The 19,269-nt window shown below is 39.5% G+C and overlaps 3 protein-coding genes across 3 annotated transcripts; 1 reads left to right on the top strand and 2 right to left on the bottom strand.

Annotated features, from left to right (window-relative positions):
- Positions 1 to 1,646: 1,646 nt before the first annotated feature.
- Positions 1,647 to 4,928, bottom strand: LOC145500107 (neuronal pentraxin receptor-like). The gene is made up of 3 exons (XM_081479595.1): positions 3,259 to 4,928; positions 2,595 to 2,844; positions 1,647 to 2,327 (listed from the first exon to the last, which is right to left on the bottom strand). The coding sequence occupies exons 1-3, from the start codon at positions 3,479 to 3,481 to the stop codon at positions 1,937 to 1,939; spliced, it is 864 nt and encodes a 287-aa protein (XP_081335721.1). The 5' UTR covers positions 3,482 to 4,928; the 3' UTR covers positions 1,647 to 1,936.
- A 1,996-nt stretch (positions 4,929 to 6,924) lies between these two features.
- LOC145500105 (uncharacterized) lies at positions 6,925 to 11,420 on the top strand. The gene is made up of 5 exons (XM_081479593.1): positions 6,925 to 7,298; positions 7,868 to 8,205; positions 8,800 to 8,878; positions 9,216 to 9,447; positions 10,300 to 11,420. The coding sequence occupies exons 1-5, from the start codon at positions 7,073 to 7,075 to the stop codon at positions 10,685 to 10,687; spliced, it is 1,263 nt and encodes a 420-aa protein (XP_081335719.1). The 5' UTR covers positions 6,925 to 7,072; the 3' UTR covers positions 10,688 to 11,420.
- Positions 11,421 to 15,931: 4,511 nt separating this feature from the next.
- LOC145500106 (neuronal pentraxin receptor-like) lies at positions 15,932 to 17,886 on the bottom strand. Its single transcript, XM_081479594.1, has 3 exons — positions 17,492 to 17,886; positions 16,703 to 16,952; positions 15,932 to 16,429 (listed from the first exon to the last, which is right to left on the bottom strand). Exons 1-3 carry the CDS (start codon positions 17,724 to 17,726, stop codon positions 16,039 to 16,041), a joined length of 876 nt encoding a protein of 291 aa, XP_081335720.1. The 5' UTR covers positions 17,727 to 17,886; the 3' UTR covers positions 15,932 to 16,038.
- Between the last annotated feature and the right edge of the window lie 1,383 nt (positions 17,887 to 19,269).

The raw sequence follows: 19,269 nt of genomic DNA, 5'->3' as shown, positions 1-19,269 counted from the left end.
CTTCATGACGTTCTGATCGTCACACCTTCGTCACAACACACAATTAAAGGAGAATAATATGAAGTGCAATGGGCAAATCAAAGGTACTTGTTAGAATGTGCCTTTTTTTATCAGTTTTATTTACTTCACGTCCCATCATCAAATTAAAATGTTTTTAACAGTAGTTTAATGTATTTCTGGGTAGATTTTAGTTGTCATTCAACACGATATTTCTTCTGGATTTGAACCGCTCTGTTTTATTTTTGTGTTTGCCCTCTGACTTCGTCAAGAGCTGAACAAAATGAATTCAGGGTGAGGCCAGACAAATGTACCGCAAATTTTCGAAAATAGCGACCCTTTCCAGTTTTAGACTACAAAACAACCCTTTCGCAAATCTCGCAGAGTAGCAACTATGAGGGGTCGTTAATTTTCGGAAAGCTTAAACATGCAGTATGTCTCTGTGTGGTCCGAATCAGTTACGAAAAGAAGGATAATTCTTACAAATCTAATTTACCTTAAACTACGCCTCCAGGACGATTAAGGTGCAGAGTAAATATATCGTACACGAAAAGGTATACAGATTACTTACATGAAAAGCCAAACAGTCTGTCATTCCAACCGTTCGTATGAGCCGGGTCTTATGATTATTATCAAGGTTGAAGTTATATTTGTGATGGAAATTGCTACTTGCGGAGATAGGGGCCCTACAGCAAGTAGTTAATTTTATAGATTTTTCAGTGGGTCTTTAATATCGAAACTTTCGCACACTCTGTAGGGAAGATGCAGCAAGTCTAACGTTATAACCACCATTAGCTCCTTAAAGCACGCAGAAGACAGTTCCCACGAGAAAAAAAAGGAACTACATCGACCTTCAATCGATTTTTACTAGAGTAAGGATTAATAAAATCTTCTGATGTGGTGTTCGCTGCAGTACTGAAGTTGAAATATCGTAGATCTCTTTTCATTTTCACGATCCAAACAGAGAAGAGACTTTTAAAATTTAACTGAAACCCGTGAAACGACAGATCGTTTCGGTTAGCGGAGCTGTTCTGACAGTCTCCTGTGTAACAAAACCGCGGAATCGTGGCTTATTTTTTCTCTAAATGTCAATACGAACGCACTTGTTTTGGTTGTTGCTGTACCCAATTCAAGTCAAGTGACACCCGCGCGTGAGTTAACCAAATTTGTCTATTGTCGAAGATAGAGACCCTCTCCAGTTTTAGACTAAGCAATTCGCATTCTCGCAGAGTAGCAACTATCGAGGGGTCGTTAATTTCGGGAAGCTTAAACATGCAGTTTATCCGCTTTGCGATCCTAATCCATACCGAAAAGAGGGATAATTCTTAAAAAATCTGATGCCCATAAAAAAATGCCGCCGGAACCATTGCAGAGTAAATGTATTGTGAACAAAAAGATCTATCAGATTACATTCGTGATAAGCCAAACTATGTTATTGCAACCGTTTTTATGACCCGGGTCCTATGATTAATATAAAGGTAAAAGTTATGTTTGACATGGTATCAATGTAAAAACGGCTTTAAAATTTGTTGCATTCCTGGGCAATCTAAGTCTACAAACAATCGAAAGAATCAGAAATAAGTCATATGCTCTTGCAGTGAGACAAATGAACTACTCTTGTGAAAAGAAATTACACAGAGGATCACTGGACAGACTTTAAGATGAGCCGCATTTTTCCGTGGAATAATTATCATTCTGTGCTGAGAGCACATTTTGCAACCTCAGGTGTTACAATGAACACTTCCCCAAAATAAATCTACACAGGGATTACTCTCACAAAAACACTAGATAAAACAGTGCAAATTTGAAAATGCATTTAATTTTATTGCATTCTAGAGCATCCTATCATCTACAAACAACATTTTTTGTTTATTCAAGCTTACGAGCGAACTTTACTTAAGCTTGTAAAGGCAAAAAGATCCTAAAAAGAAGCGATATTTCATATCTCGCAAGCCGATGGAGAAATAACTCTTACATCACCTCTTATACCAACTTTAAAATCAGACCATTTCTTGACGTTACCCTCCGCCCCGTGACATGACTTGGACAGTTTCGATATTTCAGTTGCATTTAGGACCCTGTTCCACATGTTCAGATCAGTGAGCTCTCCAAGGAAGCCTTGGGTTGCGTCAAAGTCTCCTCCATGGGAATCTTGGTCCTGTCCGATGGTGAGGATTCCGTTTGTCTTGATTACGTGTCCAGTCTGCAATCCACTCCCACTGGCTTCGGAGACGCCGTCTTTGTAAATCTTCCAAGATCCAGCTTTGTTTTCCCACGAAACGCACATCAGATGCCAGAAGCCATCATTCAGGGTGGTGACTCCAGTTTCTCTGAAAAAAAAAAAATAAAAAAAATAATCAGAACATATACTAAGATCACGTTTATAAAGGAAATTCATGGGTAAAAAAGATGAGACACAGCCAGGAAAAAAATAGACGGGCGACAAGTTTACTAAACAATATATATATCTTATCTCTGGCATCATCCTCTGGTACAGCTGTATTTATACGATAAAGTCCCATTACTATATCCTTACCATGTATTGATTAACTATTAATTATCTATTATTAATTAATTGATAAATTATAATAACTTACAACAGCTCGTCATTGATCCATAATTCAAGTGAATCCGCATCTTTGATCAGGATTTCATTGAAGACGTGGTTTGCGCTGTAACTCAGGACCGCACCATCGTAAACTGTCTTCTCTGCTGTTCGCATTCGGTAGCACACAGTAAAAGCATCGGTTATTAGGAGGCCATGGTGGATGACATAATCACTTGTACCACGTTTCGTGAAATAAAGATCGTATGCACTTTTAGAACTTTGGGGCAAACCTGTTGAAGCTAGAACGTATGAAATCGATCAGCCGATAATCTGACACCCTCACTCTATGCGCTAAAATATCGTTCTCCTGGAGAACCTGGAAAAATAAGATTTCATTAACCTCGCAAAGTTAGAGGGTGATAATTTGCGTATAAAGGATCCGGGTTTGACTCCAGCAAATGTGTCTTTGCCACCATAGAACTTCAATAGCTGTAGATAAGACTGGATCTCATTTTGCCCCTTAAGGACTTAAGGACTTTAAGCCGAATATCCGCTAGTTAAAGAAGACAAAACAATACCCTCGACCGGGACTGAGCTCTGACTGCTGAATCCAGTGTTCAATGTACATGACGTCACTTTTGGCGGTGATATTATTAAACTTATTTGATCGATTTTTTTAAAGAATCTGATCGTTGCCTCATCTAGTTAGTTACCTTGTTGAACCTGATCCTTTACCGCGGCGAGTTCTTTCTTCAAATCGTCCACCTCCTGTAACAGCTGGTTGTTTCCTTTGCACACGTCGCACTGACCTTTGTCGTCCACAGAAACATTTATAACTGGACGGCAATGGCAGGCGGACGGAGACTTGCGGGATACATCTTCAGCTTGAGAGAGAACAAGCAGAGTAAAAACCAGAAAGAACACTTTTGACATCATCTTGAACAGAAGTGTGGCTTTGCATGGACCCCGTGCTTCAAGCGGGACTTATATTCTCTAATCTATGGTTGACGCGCCTTCATCAATTGTGTGGGGAACCAATCAAATTATCACATAATATTCCTTTTTGCCTGACTCCATACGTCACTTTTTGACGTTCTTTATTCAATTCCTTCCTGTTTAGGCACGCAACTACAGAAAAGTTCCTCAGTAAACAGAAAGTTGGACGGTGCCGGAAATTCCTCAAGGTTATGTTACAGTGACTAAATAAAGATTTACATTACAAATTGAAAAAAAAGGATATGTTGCAGACTGAAATGTACTAAGGTGTATTTTCCAATCCTTCACTTAATAAGTCCGACATGTTTTCATCGGTGAGTCTTTCCCTTGCAAACTCTCGTCGTTTATCGTTTTTTCCTCAGTCTTCCTCCTTGCTCACGTGCTGAGCTCTCTCAGGTAATACATCCTGTTTCTGCTTGCAAGGTTATTTACTTCTCAAAACAGATGGTCTGTCATGTTTTTGAAAGTTAAAGGTCATAGTTTGTAATAAGTGTTCCTGCAGGGATCTGACTTCGATTTGAAAGAAGCAGAGATTCTAATCTCCTGGCTCCATATCACGTGCGGCGCTCAGGAGTTGAGAGAACACTAGCTTCGCGTAGTGCTAACGGTTTAGATCAGTCAGACACGAAATCTTTCAAATTCTTTTCTTGATGAAAGCATGCGAATGACATCGTGTTCATCGTTCTTGTTTAAGTTGCAATAGTCCCTGGGTGTCTGCATTCAGCTTCAAAACTGTACCTGTTAAGATTCAAACAAAGGATGAATCACACCCATATTGGACTCTTTAGGGCTTTATTAAGCATCCCCGCCTCTTTAAAATAGTATTCTCCTCTTTAGCGATCGAATCACATATACACACGGCTAAGACCCGACACGTACGTGTATAATACATTATACGTGGGGTCAAACGGTTTATACCGCCGTAGCTTATCCCGGGTTTTGCAGCATTAAGCCGGGGAGTAGGAGTTATTTCACTCCCCCAAGGATGGGATGCGAGTCCACTGATTGCAGGGGTACCCCCAACTTTAAATTTGCCGGTATTCGTTTATACAATTGGGAGAAGAGAGGAATTGTTAGAGTAAAGTGTCTTGCCTAAGAATATAACTCTCTAAGCCGAAACACTTGTTCGGCTGTCTAGTTTTCCGCCGCTTCCATTTTCTAAATTAAACGTCGGGCCCGTGTTTATAACACTTGGCCTGTTACACCCAGCGTTTGCTTCAACCAGGCTTTCATTAAACAATGTTTTTTTATCATTTGTTTCTCATGACAATCTGCCCAGTGAAGACTGCAGAATTACGCCGACTTTTCATAGTTTTCTTAGTCCTCAAACCATACATCGCAAACGGTCGGTTTCAACTAAACTACGTGTGTTATTTAAAACTTAACCTTTTAGACCTGACATTTGTTTGAACCTGGTGTTTTTGGGCTTCGCCTGTGAATCGAGAAAATTCAGTATTGGCTGACGTCTCCAAAATGTCATAATGTTTTGGTTGAGGTTTTGCAGAAGTCTTGTGTATTTTTTCCTGTTTCTGCATGCATTACTTCGAAAAGATAGACATTGATATTTTTGAAGGGTTTTTTTTCCAACCATTTATATTGTGGGCTTACACCAAGTGCAGGTCCTACATATTTCCATGGACAACCTTTTTCCTTTATCGCTGGCGTTCGAAGTGATGAGAGGGGCTGTATTTGCAGACTAGCCTGTGTAAACGTCCTGTGTCGCTACATGTTCAAGGAGGAAAAGTGGGCCGGGGCCAGGGATCAACGAATATCCGGTTCTGCAACTGCTCAATGACCCCACTGAAGTTTATACAAAACATTTTTTTACTCAGATGGAGCGCCACACAAGGACACAAGCTGGATGTTTTAGCTTCAAGAAATCAAGCCCTGCGAGAATTATTATAAAGGCTGCTAAATCTAAAACTAAAGAGAATCTTCATTTAAAAAGGAATTGCTCTATGTCGTTGATTTATACCCTTGAGCTCGAGAGACATCACTTTGTTCAGTTCTTGTTCCGAGAGCAAAGACAAAAATTAAATAAACCGGTTCAAATGTGGAAATAATATCGTCTTGAATGGTAACTGAAATCCAACCAAAAATATTTCCGAACTACGACTAAAAATATTTTTCGTTTGTGATTTGACAAGAAATAAATACAACTACCGAGACCGGGACATCTACAAATCTGAAAATACAGGAAACGAGTAAAATGTAGAGAGATATTTCTGAATGCGAGGTCGAGAAGCGTTAAAAATGCAATGCACATGTTAATTTACTCGTTCGTGACTGAAATTTAACTAGGGATGATAAAGAAAGGTCTTTGTCCTATTACTCGAGACGAAAGAAAACTCGTGTTGCTAGGGATTCTGCTATAATTAGCGAGTAGGTGTGTCACTAAATGAGTTCGATACAGCTAAAACTTGTACTCTCTCCCAAACGAACAAACAGGTACAAAATAATATAACATAACGCTCGAACAACATTTTCAAGAAATTTCTTGTGAGACAAAGAGTACCGATTCCCGTCTTGGAAAACGGCCAAATGCAGCGACAGTACAGTCACGAGACAAAACTAACCATCTCTATTGTTTTGTTTTTTCTTTTAATTTGTTGACTGATTATTCTTTAAAAATTTCCGCATAGAAGTTGAAAGGAAGTCTATTTCTAAACGAATGAGTACGCCCGCTTAACTCTTTCTCGGCGTCGACTTCGAAAAAGAGAACATTTGGCTAATAATTTTCCATTTTTCTCTGTATTTTTAAGTCATTTGGTGAGAGCAAACATAGACAACTAGACAAATTTTTCTGACCTCTCTAAACAGTTAAAACGGAAATCTGCTGGATTTTTTAGCCTGCAAGAAAGGTAACACACCAGTCAAGTCAGCAAAATAGAGGATCGCAAAACTGATCCAACCAATCATAACCAGCTCAGGAAAGTATTGTGCAGATTACGTGGAGTGCGTACCAAAGAGAAAACTGTACAAAGAGAGCATATTGAGATGCTTCTAATATCTTGGGCTGCAGCTACGTTTTTTTGCCATGAACAAGTATAGATGGAGGCAACTTATCTTTGGCCCAATTCCCAATCCCCCACCTGGGGACAAGGAGCTGAAGACGTGCCAAAGAGAAGAAACAGGTAACAGTTTAATAAATCAAAACAGGAAAAGCTTTGAATATTTAGTAACTTAAAATGCTGTTTAGATACAAACCACAAACAATGTGAAGCCTGCCAATTGAATTATAAAGTACGGATTTCCGAAGGTACATGAACGCACGTGCTGTTAAGCCCATCATGTACGCAAAAATATCATGGTCCATTTTTTTCGGATCAGGGACTACGTAGCTGGTCGTAGCTGTGTGCAAAAACAGGAAAGAAATGCAAGACGTTTGTACAGAAAATATGAAGCAGGCAGAAAAATGAACAAAAAGCAATGATTTGATTGGTTTGTACAGTTGATGCTATAATTGGTCAGAGAGAATATAAGCCCCTCTGACAACTGCTCGGAGTCCAGAACTAGTTTTCTAAGTTAAAGATGGCAGGAGCCTTCTTTTTGATTTTCACTCTGCTTGTCGTTTTTCAAGCTGGAAGCGCAGCCCGCGACAGCAAGTCCCCATCTGCATGTCACTGTCGCCCAGTAATCAATGTTGCTGTGGATGGTAATGATCAGTGCGACTTGCGTGAAGGAAACAACCAGCTGTTACAAAAGGTGAACGAATTGAAGGAAGAACTGGCCTCAATAAAGGATCAAATCCAAGGAGGTTAGTTAAGTCAGTAATAAGCCAAGGTAACGATCTTAGTCATGTCAAAAGTCATTTGTATATAATAGGTAAACAGACTTTTGGATGAGATATAGCTCAGTATGCATTTGGTAGGATGTTTCGGGTATTAGTTTGTTTGCAGCGCGTGGCTCAAATTTTCAAGCGCAAGATTCGCCGTTTTAATATAACCTGAGTAATGTGCACTTGACGTGCATGTGCAAACAAGTTTTGGGGAGCCCGTGCTTCATGATAAAGGTTTTCTTTTCTCTGAAACATAGTTTTCAAAAGTTGGAAAGCGATTTAGAAAGGCCTGATTTCTAAAGGGTCTATTTAGAACTTATTGGCTTTGATACAATGTATGTTTTTTTCAAGTCGAAATGGTCTAGACCCTCTGTGGCAATTTTCGGCATTAAAACACAACAATAAAAGGACGAACACTCCTGTCAGACATTTCATCAATTTGATTAAGGTTTGAGATGATTTATTTGACCGTCTCCTTCAACTGCACAGCAATTGATTTACCTCCATCGTAGTTAAAACACTCTGACAAAGACAAATTAATCATCTAGGAAACAATCTTCAAGGTGATTGTGCAGATATTGAGCAACCTGACGGAAGCAACGGTACATGCGTCTTCAGTGATCAATGCAGCAAAGTTACATGCACTTCACCACCAGACAGCACTGGGCCATTTGGCCACATGATCATGACTGTACAAGCGTATGGATGCCAACCCCTGATAGCCACAGTTACCATGGAGACATTTCAGACTCCCATGAAGTGGTCGCATACATTTGAAGATGGCGAGCAAGCTCCCTTGCCAATCCAGGTATCTGCAGGTCCTGTCAATGTGAAATTATTCCTGAAAGTTGAACTGAAGAAAGTTGGTGGAAAAATCCACTTCAAGGTAGCGTGTCAAGTTCCTTCCTTTTATTTATAGCGAACAGTAATGTCATTGAGTCTGACTGTGTGTGTTGTATTCTATCCAAGTGTATTACAAAAACTAAGTTAGCGGGTAAGAGCTTTTGCTGATATTTTTCAAGCCCATGCGGATATTATGAGTAGGTACTCTGTAAGCATGAGTAATTTTGTCTTGCTTAACTGATTTATGTGTGTTAGCCAGTAGTTAGTCTGCTTCTCAGTCAACTTCTTTCTTTTCAGTTGTTAATAGCGATCAAAGGTTATTCAGATTGACTGTATGCCCTGTACTCTGTCTAAGTGAATTAACAAAAATAAGGTAGCGAGTAAGGGCTTTTGGTGAAATTTTTCAAACCCATGCGGATATCGTTTTAAAATAGTCTACAAGCAGCGAGTACTTTTGTCTTGCTTAACTGTTATATTATCCCTTCATTGCACCCGCTCCTATCCTGTACCAAAAGCACACTTACATGACCAACAGATTTTGTATTTGTATTTCTAAGTTAGCAGTTCTTTATTTAATGGCTAACCAATCACCAACATTGATGATTATTGTTTTGGTATTTTTTTTTTGATCTCACAGTTACTGCTGTTGTTTGATTCAGACATAGCACCCTACAACGTCATATTCCTTGAGGGAGATTTGCAGGCTTCCAAATGCGGTAAGCTTCAAGGATAAATACTCGATTAAATTCAGTGAGATTTCTTAAGGTTAATATGAGTTAGCAAGTGTAGTTTAATTGTCTGCTCATGAGTATTGGGTAGAGAAAAAAGCCCAAACTGCAAAAAATAAGTGCCTTTTATTTCCACACAAACTTTTGCCAACATTATATTTGACAAGGCTTGCTGGAAAACGTCAAAGGGTATGTTCAGGCAGATTTTTGCGTCAACAAATCCCTGCTGTGCTATATCTGAATAGCTCAGCGATTAACTATCATATCCTCCTTCCCATGAAATAATTTAATCAAAACCAATAATGAATTTAATATGTGCCGACAGGTGTGCTCCAAAGTCCATACGATCTTTATTTCACGAAAAGTGGTACAAGTGACTATGTCATCCATCATGGCCTCCAAATAACCGATGCCTTTACCATGTGCTTCCGAGTGCGTACAACAGACAAGGCAGGAACGGATCGGACGGTCGTGAGTTACAGCACTTCCATATACACCAATGAAATTTTAATCAACAAGATGTCTCAAATCCAGTTATGGATCAACGACAAACTAATGTAAGATATAAATATAGACTGTAAATAGTAAAACAAGTTTCAAGATGTGATATTAGTATCTACCTTATTGTTTGTTAACGACTTTCACCAGGAATTAGTTTTGCGAAAATCGAGAACTTCGTGACACTCAAAAATTGGGCAACTTTGAAAAATTGTGTTCCAGGGAGCCAATTTTTTTTTTTCTCAAATGCAGATTCGCATTTACAGAGAGAAAGTGTCAGAATCGGCCTGGCGATTTTAAAGGCATCTTTCGTTTTTGAGACAATTGCAAGATGGTGCATTTTATAATACGCCAATATACCGACTAAAAACTTTCTTAGAATCTTGTCCAGAACATTATTTCATCGACCTACGTGACTTGATGTGATTTACCGCGCAATTTTTTAAAAGTAAACTAGTTTATTAATATTTGGAAATTTGGTCGTGTTAAATACAAGTTTCCAAAGTTGAAGTCTGGTTGGGAAAAAATTGGCAATAAGGGGTAAAAATTGTGATACGTAGGCAAGATCCTGGGCCTTTTCCTTAAAAACAAATGCAACTTTTTTTTAACTCGAGGAACTTGAAAGTTTGTAGCAATTTTATTAACGTATTAGAGGATGAAACGAAACAAAAGAAAAATTCACTTCACATACACGTTAAAAGAGGAATACGGAATGTACGAGAATCGCCTCTTTTAATCCGAAAGAGAAATCTGAATATCAATTCGCGCGATAAATTATTTTCTGTTTTTGGTAATTTCATTATATCCATTAGTTTTGGTCTGAAGCTATACTGGACAGTCATACATTTGTATTCATCGTACCAAATGGTGGGATGTAGCAATATAAAGTTGACGCCCTATTTTCATTTCAGCCAAACGGGAATCTCTGCAAATGACGGTTTCTGGCATCACATATGTGCTTCATGGGAAAACAAAGGTGGCTCATGGGAAATTTATAAAGATGGTGTCTCGCAGGCCAGTGGAGCGGGATTGAAGACCGGTCACGTGATCAACACAAACGGAATCCTTATCATTGGGCAGGAGCAAGATTCGTTTGGAGGAGGATTTGACGCCACTCAAAACTACATTGGAGAACTCACTGATCTGAACATGTGGAACAGGGTCCTCAACGCAAGTGAAGTATCAAACTTGTCCAAGTCGTGTCACGGGGGGAGGGGTAATGTCAAGAAATGGTCTGACTTTAAAGTTGGACTAAGGGGTGATGTGAGAGTTATTTCTCCATCGGCCTGCGAAATATGAACTATCCTCTGTAGCGTTTTGTTCTTCTTAATAAAGTTACCTGTATAAGCGTGGATTAAAGAAACATGATTGTCTGTAGTTGTCAGTTCGCTTTGAAATGCAATAAAGTTTAAAGCGGCGTCATTAAGTCCTGTTTCTCGAGACGTTTATTATCTGGTGCTATAATTCACCACTAAATTTTCTCCGATTCTTATTGGTGTAGGTTGATCACGTGACGCGATAGTGTTCATCTGCGGAGAGACACTATCAGCCCATAGTGCCCGTCCGAGGAAAATACCCGGATGGATAGTACTCGTCCTGTAAACAACCGGGCTCATAGAGAATAAGCAATTGATGTTGTTTTCTTTTTCAAATTTTACATTTGGCTTTCACGGCTTTCATCTAAAAAAGTTTTTTTGAACTGGCGCACGGAAGAAAATTTAGCGGTGAACAATAAAGACAATAGAGTGTTTATGTCTCGAAACTATCGCTCTGATAGTTGCCCCTTGGAAATTTGATGTCCTTAAAGCTAGCATATTTGCCTTCGAAGCTTCGCTTCTCGGGCAAATATTTGTTTCAAGAGCATCAAATTTCCGCGGGGCAACTATCAGCCGATAGTTCCTCGACAGAAACACTCTATTGTTTAATTAGGGAGTAGGAATTGATGGGTTTGCTCTGTCATCTCCATTCTGCTAACAATTGTTGGAACCTCTAAGAGGTGCCAATTTGAGTTATTGCACCACAATCAGTTGTACGAAAATGATTCTCTCAAAGTGAATCTTATGAAAAACCGGTTAGTTCTCGTTTTTTTTTTAGATTTTCACGAGTATATGAGCGGGAGATTTGGTCAGAGAAAGGTATGAATGCAATGTGGTCAGAGTCGTTTCACTCGGTTGGCTCTCTTTAATCGGAAAAGTTCTTGTGGGTTAGTCCTTAGCACTACTGTTCGATCTCTTCAAAAGTAATCATTTATCATGGTCTGTTAACTGAGTTAAAGCACTGATTAAACCTTATTGAGAAAATCTTTTTGAGAATAACACAACATATGACAAATTCATCAGAAGAAATGACGCCTTCTCTTTGGCTGATCAAGGTTAGCGTTATTTTCCTCTGCATCTTCGTCTTTCACCACTGGATTTAGAATGTCAGAACATCCAGCAGCCTTTTCGTTTTTTACGCAGCTAAAACTTATGTAAGCCTTGATGCTTTGCTTAAAGGCGATAAACTCTGGGATAGCAAGTGATAGTGAAAGTCTCAAAGATCGAATTTTTCTCCCAATACTCGCGTTTTGTCTGAGTTATTTGATAGGTTGTTGACCAATCATATAAGTAGTAACCTGGCCGGGAGCACTCTGGTACCGTACCGAGTAACTTCTTTCAAGGCGATGTCACTTTCAACCCAGAGTTAATCAAGGCGTAATGTGCAAAGTACTTCAGGGCTTTTTCGTGGGAAACCCTTTATTACGCTGCTGGAATTCTCGTGCGCTCATTGGCTAATTTTCATTGACAATAAGCGGACTGACACATGAATTTATAACTTTGTATGCAATGCGTCAACGAGTGAGAGCGGACAATTTGACGATTTGTTATCGTAAAAAACAAACTGACGTCAGTCTTTCGTGCGTCTGCCCTGTTATTGACAATGAATTTCGTCATAATATTGTCAAAGTATTCTGCGCAGATCCAGTCGGCTATGGCCTCGTAGATCCACAATTACTTTGACAATGTCACGACGAAATTCGTGATCAAAAACAGGAGAGACGTCAATTTGTGAAACAGTGCAAACCAGAGTCTTCACCTAAGCGTAAGGTACGCCAACCCTACAGTGAAGCAAAGGAAAAGTTCATTAATACATTCTCATCAAGGAAACGGTAAAGCTAACAACTTTCAAAGTAACGTTGTGTTACTGTTGCTTGTTTGTTTGTTTTATTGATTAAAATGTGTTTTTGCACAGATGCCAATGACATGCATACACTTATTTTAGCTACAAATTATTAAAAATTGAAAAGTTTGTCCTCTTCCGGTGGCTTCGACGTGATTACCCTTAGTGTTTCAGAGATTTTCAACCAAAAGCTCAAAACTGACTGACTGATTATTTGAATAATTCATCTCCTGTGGATTAAGTAGAGACGCAGTGTGTCGTGTGACTCACCTGGATCTGTAAATGCTAAGCGCAGGGCTACAAACGTCACGTACTTTTCTCTTGACAGGTAAAACTTTGTTATGGTAACTCTTTGCTAGACAAGTGACTTAAAAGACGCCTTTATCGCCTAATGGCATTTTTGGGTAGGTCCTGCCATGTCCATGGTCTATCTTGCTCTGTCCTCTAGGTGAAGAGAACGAGACACAAGACGATTTTTTGATGGCTAGCGCCTGTAGGTGTAATCCGAATCGGAAAGAGAGACTTGTCACCCTGACCTGCTTTTAGACAAAAAAACACTTATTTTGTTTTTTACATGCCTATTTTCAGACCCAATTTCAGACCCAAATGGCTACTTTCATTTTTACACCAGAACAGTTAAAAACCTTAGGGGCGGCCAATACCACGGCATAGCTTATAGAGGGAAACACGTCCGAGATCTGTCACTGAGTACTTACCTGCCATTTCAGCATGCCATATTTTTGCCGCGGTTCATCCTTGTAAATATCCGTGTCTTCACCAATCAGTGAGTTTTCAGCGTACAGGCCCAACCTTCGGAAAAGGCGGTGTAGGAAGATTCTAAATCAAGCCAGTTGATCACTCCTCCACAGCTGTCACGGAAGTGTTCCTCGAGACCTTGAACCTGGTTTGAAGAAAAAAATCCATGTGTCAACAATGTACCATTGTAATCACATCTGGGTTCTACGGATGTAATACACTCGAGAATTATGAACGAACATTACTTAAATTTTATGTCAGGACGAGTATTCGGGATAACAGTCACGTATACATCACGCCAGAAGATGTAATCAATCAATCAATCAATCAATCAATCAATCAATCAATCAATCAATCAATCAATCAATCAATCAATATGTTTAACGTGGTCGGTACGCTTCGTTAACGCACAAAGCATTATGGTAATAGAGATCACGAGGTTGTTGACATAAACATGGCTACTCGTTAGATAGCTCTACTGCATCAATTTGTTTAATGAAATGAACGTTCACAGCTGCGAAAAAGATTGGTTCAGAGCCACGAGAATGGTTTTCACCTCGAAGAATTTTGAAGAAATTTTATTTTTCAGTAGGGGAAGAGGATTAATTAGCATTGTAATTTTCGCCTCAAAGCACTTACTTCTTCAAAAGAAAACTTTGCGAAATAAAAAGACTAAACGAATTCTAGAAACAAATCTCACGTCATTGTGCTCTCAAAAAGTAATGGCGACGTGTGAGATGAACTGCCCCTATCCACCAGAGAAAAATAGCGGCCTAAGTAGGAAATGGAGATGTGATTAAAAATAAGTGGTGTGTCACTTAAGGTAATTTACGACCTGACAATGTGTACAGTCTCTGAACATTTTACCAAATTTCCTCGCAAATGAAGACAACTCAAGTGTAGGTATATATGCATGTACATATGACTTGCTTACTTTTGTATACTCGTTTTCCTTACTGTTTTTCTAGATTTTCTCTCTTTGGACTGGGTGACATATATAAGTTCATAAATGCCCATACCGAAAAGGAAATGACAAAAAAAAAAAAAAAGAAAAAAGAAAAATAAATAAATAAAATAATGTTTAACCTACATGCAGAGGTCAGCTACTGAGACCTCTGCATGCAGGCTTCATGACGTTCTGATCGTCACACCTTCGTCACAACACACAATTAAAGGAGAATAATATGAAGTGCAATGGGCATATCAAAGGTACTTGTTAGGATGTGCCTTTTTTTATCAGTTTTATTTACTTCACGTCCCATCATCAAATTAAAATGTTTTTAGCAGTAGTTTAATGTATTTCTGGGTAGATTTTAGTTGTCATTCAACACGATATTTCTTCTGGATTTGAACCGCTCTGTTTTATTTTTGTGTTTTCTCTCTGACTTCGTCAAGAGCTGAACAAAATGAATTCAGGGTGAGGCCAGACAAATGTACCGCAAATTTTCGAAAATAGCGACCCTTTCCAGTTTTAGACTACAAAACAACCCTTTCGCAAATCTCGCAGAGTAGCAACTATGAGGGGTCGTTAATTTTCGGGAAGCTTAAACATGCAGTATGTCTCTGTGTGGTCCCAATCAGTTACGAAAAGAAGGATAATTCTTACAAATCTAATTTACTTTAAACTACGCCTCCAGGACGATTAAGGTGCAGAGTAAATATATCGTACACGAAAAGGTATACAGATTACTTACATGAAAAGCCAAACAGTCTGTCATTCCAACCGTTCGTATGAGCCGGGTCTTATGATTATTATCAAGGTTGAAGTTATATTTGTGATGGAGATTGCTACCTGCGGAGATAGGGGCCCTACAGCAAGTAGTTAATTTTATAGATTTTTCAGTGGGTCTTTAATATCGAAACTTTTGCACAGTCTGTAGGGAAGATGCAGCAAGTCTAACGTTATAACCACCATTAGCTCTTTAAAGCACGCACAAGACAGTTGGTCAAAATTTTATTAGCTGAAGCGATTCTGCAGACTATTCCCCTGGAAATGTTTAATCGGCACACACCATACTGAAATGGCTGGTGACTTATAATAGACTTGTACGTTGTAAATATCCATAGACGGTACGGTGTTAGCCTGGAAGAGCTTGCAAGCAGGCTGAACTTTGAGTCGCAAGGGCGAGCGGCGAAGAGGGAGTCGCAAGCGAAGGGATCTTCCTTGCAGACTAGTATAGCGGGCAACCCATCATCATTAGAACATGCGTGTAAGGCCACATGGGGATAGCCATTGTACACTGGAAAAGGTAGTACAAAAAACAAAAAAAATACAACTTAGTTTTAAAATTTGTTGCATTTCAGGGCAATCTAATTAAATCTACAAGCAATCAAAAGAATTAAAATTTTGCAGAAATAACTCATACACTTGCAGTGTGACAAATCAACTACTCTTGTGAAAAGAAAATTACACAGCGCATCACTGCAGAGACTTTAAGATGAGCCGTATTTTTTCGTGGAATAATTACTAGTAGACTTGATTCTGTATTGACAGCACATTTTGGAACATCAGGTGGTTCAACGAACGTGACTTCCCCAGTGCTATATTAATCTATATGGAGATTACCCTCTGAAAACCTCTCGATGAAACAGTGCAAATTTGAAAATGATATAAATTTTATTGCACTCTACAACATCCTATCATCTACAAACAACATTTTTTTGTTTACTCAAGCTTACAAGCGAACTTTACTTAAGCATGCAAAGGCAAAAAGATCCTCAAAAGAAGCGACATTTCATATTTCGCAGGCCGATGGAGAAATAACTCTTACATCACCTCTTATACCAACTTTAAAATCAGACCATTTCTTGACGTTACCCTCCCCTCCGTGACATGACTTGGACAGTTTCGATATTTCAGTTGCATTTAGGGCCCTGTTCCATATGTTCAGATCAGTGAGCTCTCCAAGGAAGGCTTGGGTAGCGTCAAAGTCTCCTCCAGAGGAATCTTGGTCCTGTCCGATGGTGAGGATTCCGTTTGTCTTGATTACGTGTCCAGTCTGCAGTCCTGTCCCATTGGCTTCGGAGACGCCGTCTTTGTAAATCTGCCAAGATCCAGCTTTGTTTTCCCATGAAGCGCACATCAGGTGCCAGAAACCGTCATTCAGGGTGGTGACTCCAGTTTCACTGAAAAAAAAAAAAAATTAAAAAAATAAAAAAAAGAATAAAAAAAATAATCAGAACATATACCAAATTCATGGGGTAAAACTCATGAAAGACAGCCAGGGAAAAAAATAGACGGGCGACAAATTTGCTGAGCAATATGTGTATCTTATCTCTCGCGTCATCCTCCACAGCTGTATTTGTGTGAAAAAGTTCTATTACTACTCATCCTTACCATGTATCGATTAACTATTAATTATCTATTAATTAATTAATTGATAAATTGTAATAACTTACAACAGCTCGTCGTTGATCCATAATTGAAGTGAATCCATATTTTTGATCAGGAGTTCATTGAAGACTTGGTCTGCGCTGTAACTCAGGACCGTAGCATCGCTAACTGTCTTCTCTGTTGTTCGCATTCGGTAGCACACAGTAAAAGCGTCGGTTATTTGGAGGCCATGGTGGATGACATAGTCACTTGTGCCACGTTTCGTGAAATAAAGGTCGTATGCACTTTTAGAACTTTGGGGAAGACCTGTTGAAGCTAAAACGTATGAAATCGATTATCGATCTTGATTTACTGTTTGTGACGGAAGAAGCGCGGTTAACGCTTCTTATGATATAGCAAATAATTTGCCTACTGCACCCTTGCAACGAGGGTCGTTAATTTTTCCTTTTAGCTTTTTGACGAACGTAATATTAAACATTTACTCAAAAGTTACTTAAAATTTGTCATTCTTTTGTTCTTCTGGAAATATTCGCTGGCGTGTTGCTCTTTTTGGAGAACCCTGAAAAAAAATAAGATGTCAACGTGCAAAGCTCGCAAAGTTCAGTGTCTGCTTTGCCACTATAGAACCTCGAAAGCTGTAGGACAGGAACTACATCTCACTGATTTCGCCGCCTAAGCCGAGTCTCACATAGTCCAAGAACACAAACCAATGTGTCGGCCGGGACTGAGCTCTGGCTGCTGAATCCAGCGCCCAATGTGCATCACGTCATTTTTGACGGTGATATTATTTAACTTATTTACACGATTGTTTTTTCTTTTTAAGAATCTGATCGATGCCCCATCTAGTTACTTACCATGTTGAACCTGATCCTTTACCGCGGCGAGTTCTTTCTTCAAATCGTTCACCTCCTGTAACAGCTGGTTGTTTCCTTTGCACAAGTCGCACTGACCTTTGTCATCCACAGAAACATTTATAACCGGACGGCAATAGCAGGCGGATGGAGACTTCTTTCCTCGATCACCCTTTGGGTCTTCAGCTTGAGAAAGAACAAGCAGAGTAAAAACCAGCAAGGACACTTTTAGCATCATCTTGAACACGAATGTTGCTTTGCATGGACCCCTTTCTTCAAGCGGGACTTATATACTCTAATCTATGGTTGACACGCCTTCATCAAGTGCGTGCGGAAACAATCAATTAAAAATCATCACGATATTGCTTTCACGCTGGCTCCATACTTCACTTTCTGACGTTCTTATTTTAATTCCTTCCTGTTTAGGCACGCAACCACAGAAGTGTTCCTCAATAACCAGAAAGTTGGACCGTGCCGGAAATTCTGCAAGGAAATGTACCATGGTGTGTGTACTTCTTTCCAATTCTTTGCTTATTAAGTCCGACACCTTTTGATTGGCGAGCCTTTTCCTTTCAAACTATTGTTGTTTACTATTTATTTCTCAGTCTTCCTTGTGGCTTACGTGCTGAGCTCTCTCAGGTAATACATCCTGTTTCTGCTCGCAAGGTTATGTAATTCTCAAAAAAGATGGTCCGTGCTATTTTAGACGGTTGAAGCTCATAGTTCGTAATAATCATTTGTTTCTCATGTTAATCTGTCGAGTGAAGAGTGCAGAATTACACTGACTTTCCGAATTTTTATAGTTGCTATGCAGATTAGTCCACAGGCCATCTGAGGAATAAGTACTGCAACCTATTGATACATAGGGCTACATAGCAAAAGGTCGGTTTCCAGTAAACTACGTGGGTTATTTAAAACTCGACTTTTTAGACCTGACATTTGTTTGAACCTGGCGCTTTTAGGCCCCGCCGTAGGTCGAGAAAATTCAGTAATGACCGACGTCTCCAAAATCCTTCCTGCCTTGAATGTTTTTCTAAGTGGGTTATTTAAAACTCTACTTTTCAGACCTGACATTTGTTTGAACCTGTTTACGCGCTGAGCTCTCTCAGGTAATACTTCCTGTTTCTGCTCGCAAGGTTATTTACTTCCCAAAAAAGATGGTCCGCGCTATTTTAGACACTTAAAGCTCATAGTTCGTGATAATCATTTGTTTCTCATTTTAATCTGTCAAGTGAAGAGTGGAGAATTACGCCGACTTTCCGAATTTTTTTTCATAGTTGCTATGCAGATTAGTCCACAGGCCATCTGAGGAATTAGTACTGCAACCTATTGATAACGTGAGAGCCACATAGCGAAAGGTCGGTTTCCAGTAAACTACGTGGGTTATTTAAAACTCGACTTTTTAGACCTGACATTTGTTTGAACCTGGTGCTTTTAGGTCCCGCCCGTAGGTCGAGAAAATTCGGTAATGACCGACGTCTGCAAAATCCTTCCTGCCTTGAATGTTTTTCCTGTTTCTACATGCTATACTTCGAAATCATTCCAATCACTTATACAGTCGAACCTCTGTTTGCGATTACCTCTCGTAAGCGACCACCTCTCCACAGCGGCCCGTTTTCCAAAATACCAAAAGTTCCCAAGTCAAATCACTATATTTGAAACCTCCTGTAAGCGACCACCTCTCGTAAGCCCGGTGAGGGGGGGGGGGGGGGGGTTACTCACTTATATGGGCTATATAGGTATGTGCGGCCCCAAAGGGTTTGGTTTTTTAGCCGTTTTGT

This window comes from Orbicella franksi, chromosome 10 (assembly GCF_964199315.1).
Source record: "Orbicella franksi chromosome 10, jaOrbFran1.1, whole genome shotgun sequence".
In the NCBI taxonomy this organism is placed as follows: Eukaryota; Metazoa; Cnidaria; class Anthozoa; order Scleractinia; family Merulinidae; genus Orbicella; species Orbicella franksi.
This window is presented reverse-complemented; position numbering and strand designations above follow the sequence as displayed.

Excerpts from the sequence above, each read along its gene's own strand:
- LOC145500107 (XM_081479595.1), bottom strand. The coding sequence starts at position 3,481 with ATGATGTCAAAAGTGTTCTTTCTGGTTTTTACTCTGCTTGTTCTCTCT. Across the intron at positions 2,845-3,258 it reads AAAGGATCAGGTTCAACAAG|CTTCAACAGGTTTGCCCCAA; the intron begins GTAACTAACTAG and ends CATACGTTCTAG. Across the intron at positions 2,328-2,594 it reads TGGATCAATGACGAGCTGTT|AGAAACTGGAGTCACCACCC; the intron begins GTAAGTTATTAT and ends TTTTTTTTTCAG.
- LOC145500105 (XM_081479593.1), top strand. The coding sequence starts at position 7,073 with ATGGCAGGAGCCTTCTTTTTGATTTTCACTCTGCTTGTCGTTTTTCAA. Across the intron at positions 8,206-8,799 it reads GTGGAAAAATCCACTTCAAG|TTACTGCTGTTGTTTGATTC; the intron begins GTAGCGTGTCAA and ends TTGATCTCACAG. Across the intron at positions 9,448-10,299 it reads TGGATCAACGACAAACTAAT|CCAAACGGGAATCTCTGCAA; the intron begins GTAAGATATAAA and ends TTTTCATTTCAG.
- LOC145500106 (XM_081479594.1), bottom strand. The coding sequence starts at position 17,726 with ATGATGCTAAAAGTGTCCTTGCTGGTTTTTACTCTGCTTGTTCTTTCT. Across the intron at positions 16,953-17,491 it reads AAAGGATCAGGTTCAACATG|CTTCAACAGGTCTTCCCCAA; the intron begins GTAAGTAACTAG and ends CATACGTTTTAG. Across the intron at positions 16,430-16,702 it reads TGGATCAACGACGAGCTGTT|TGAAACTGGAGTCACCACCC; the intron begins GTAAGTTATTAC and ends TTTTTTTTTCAG.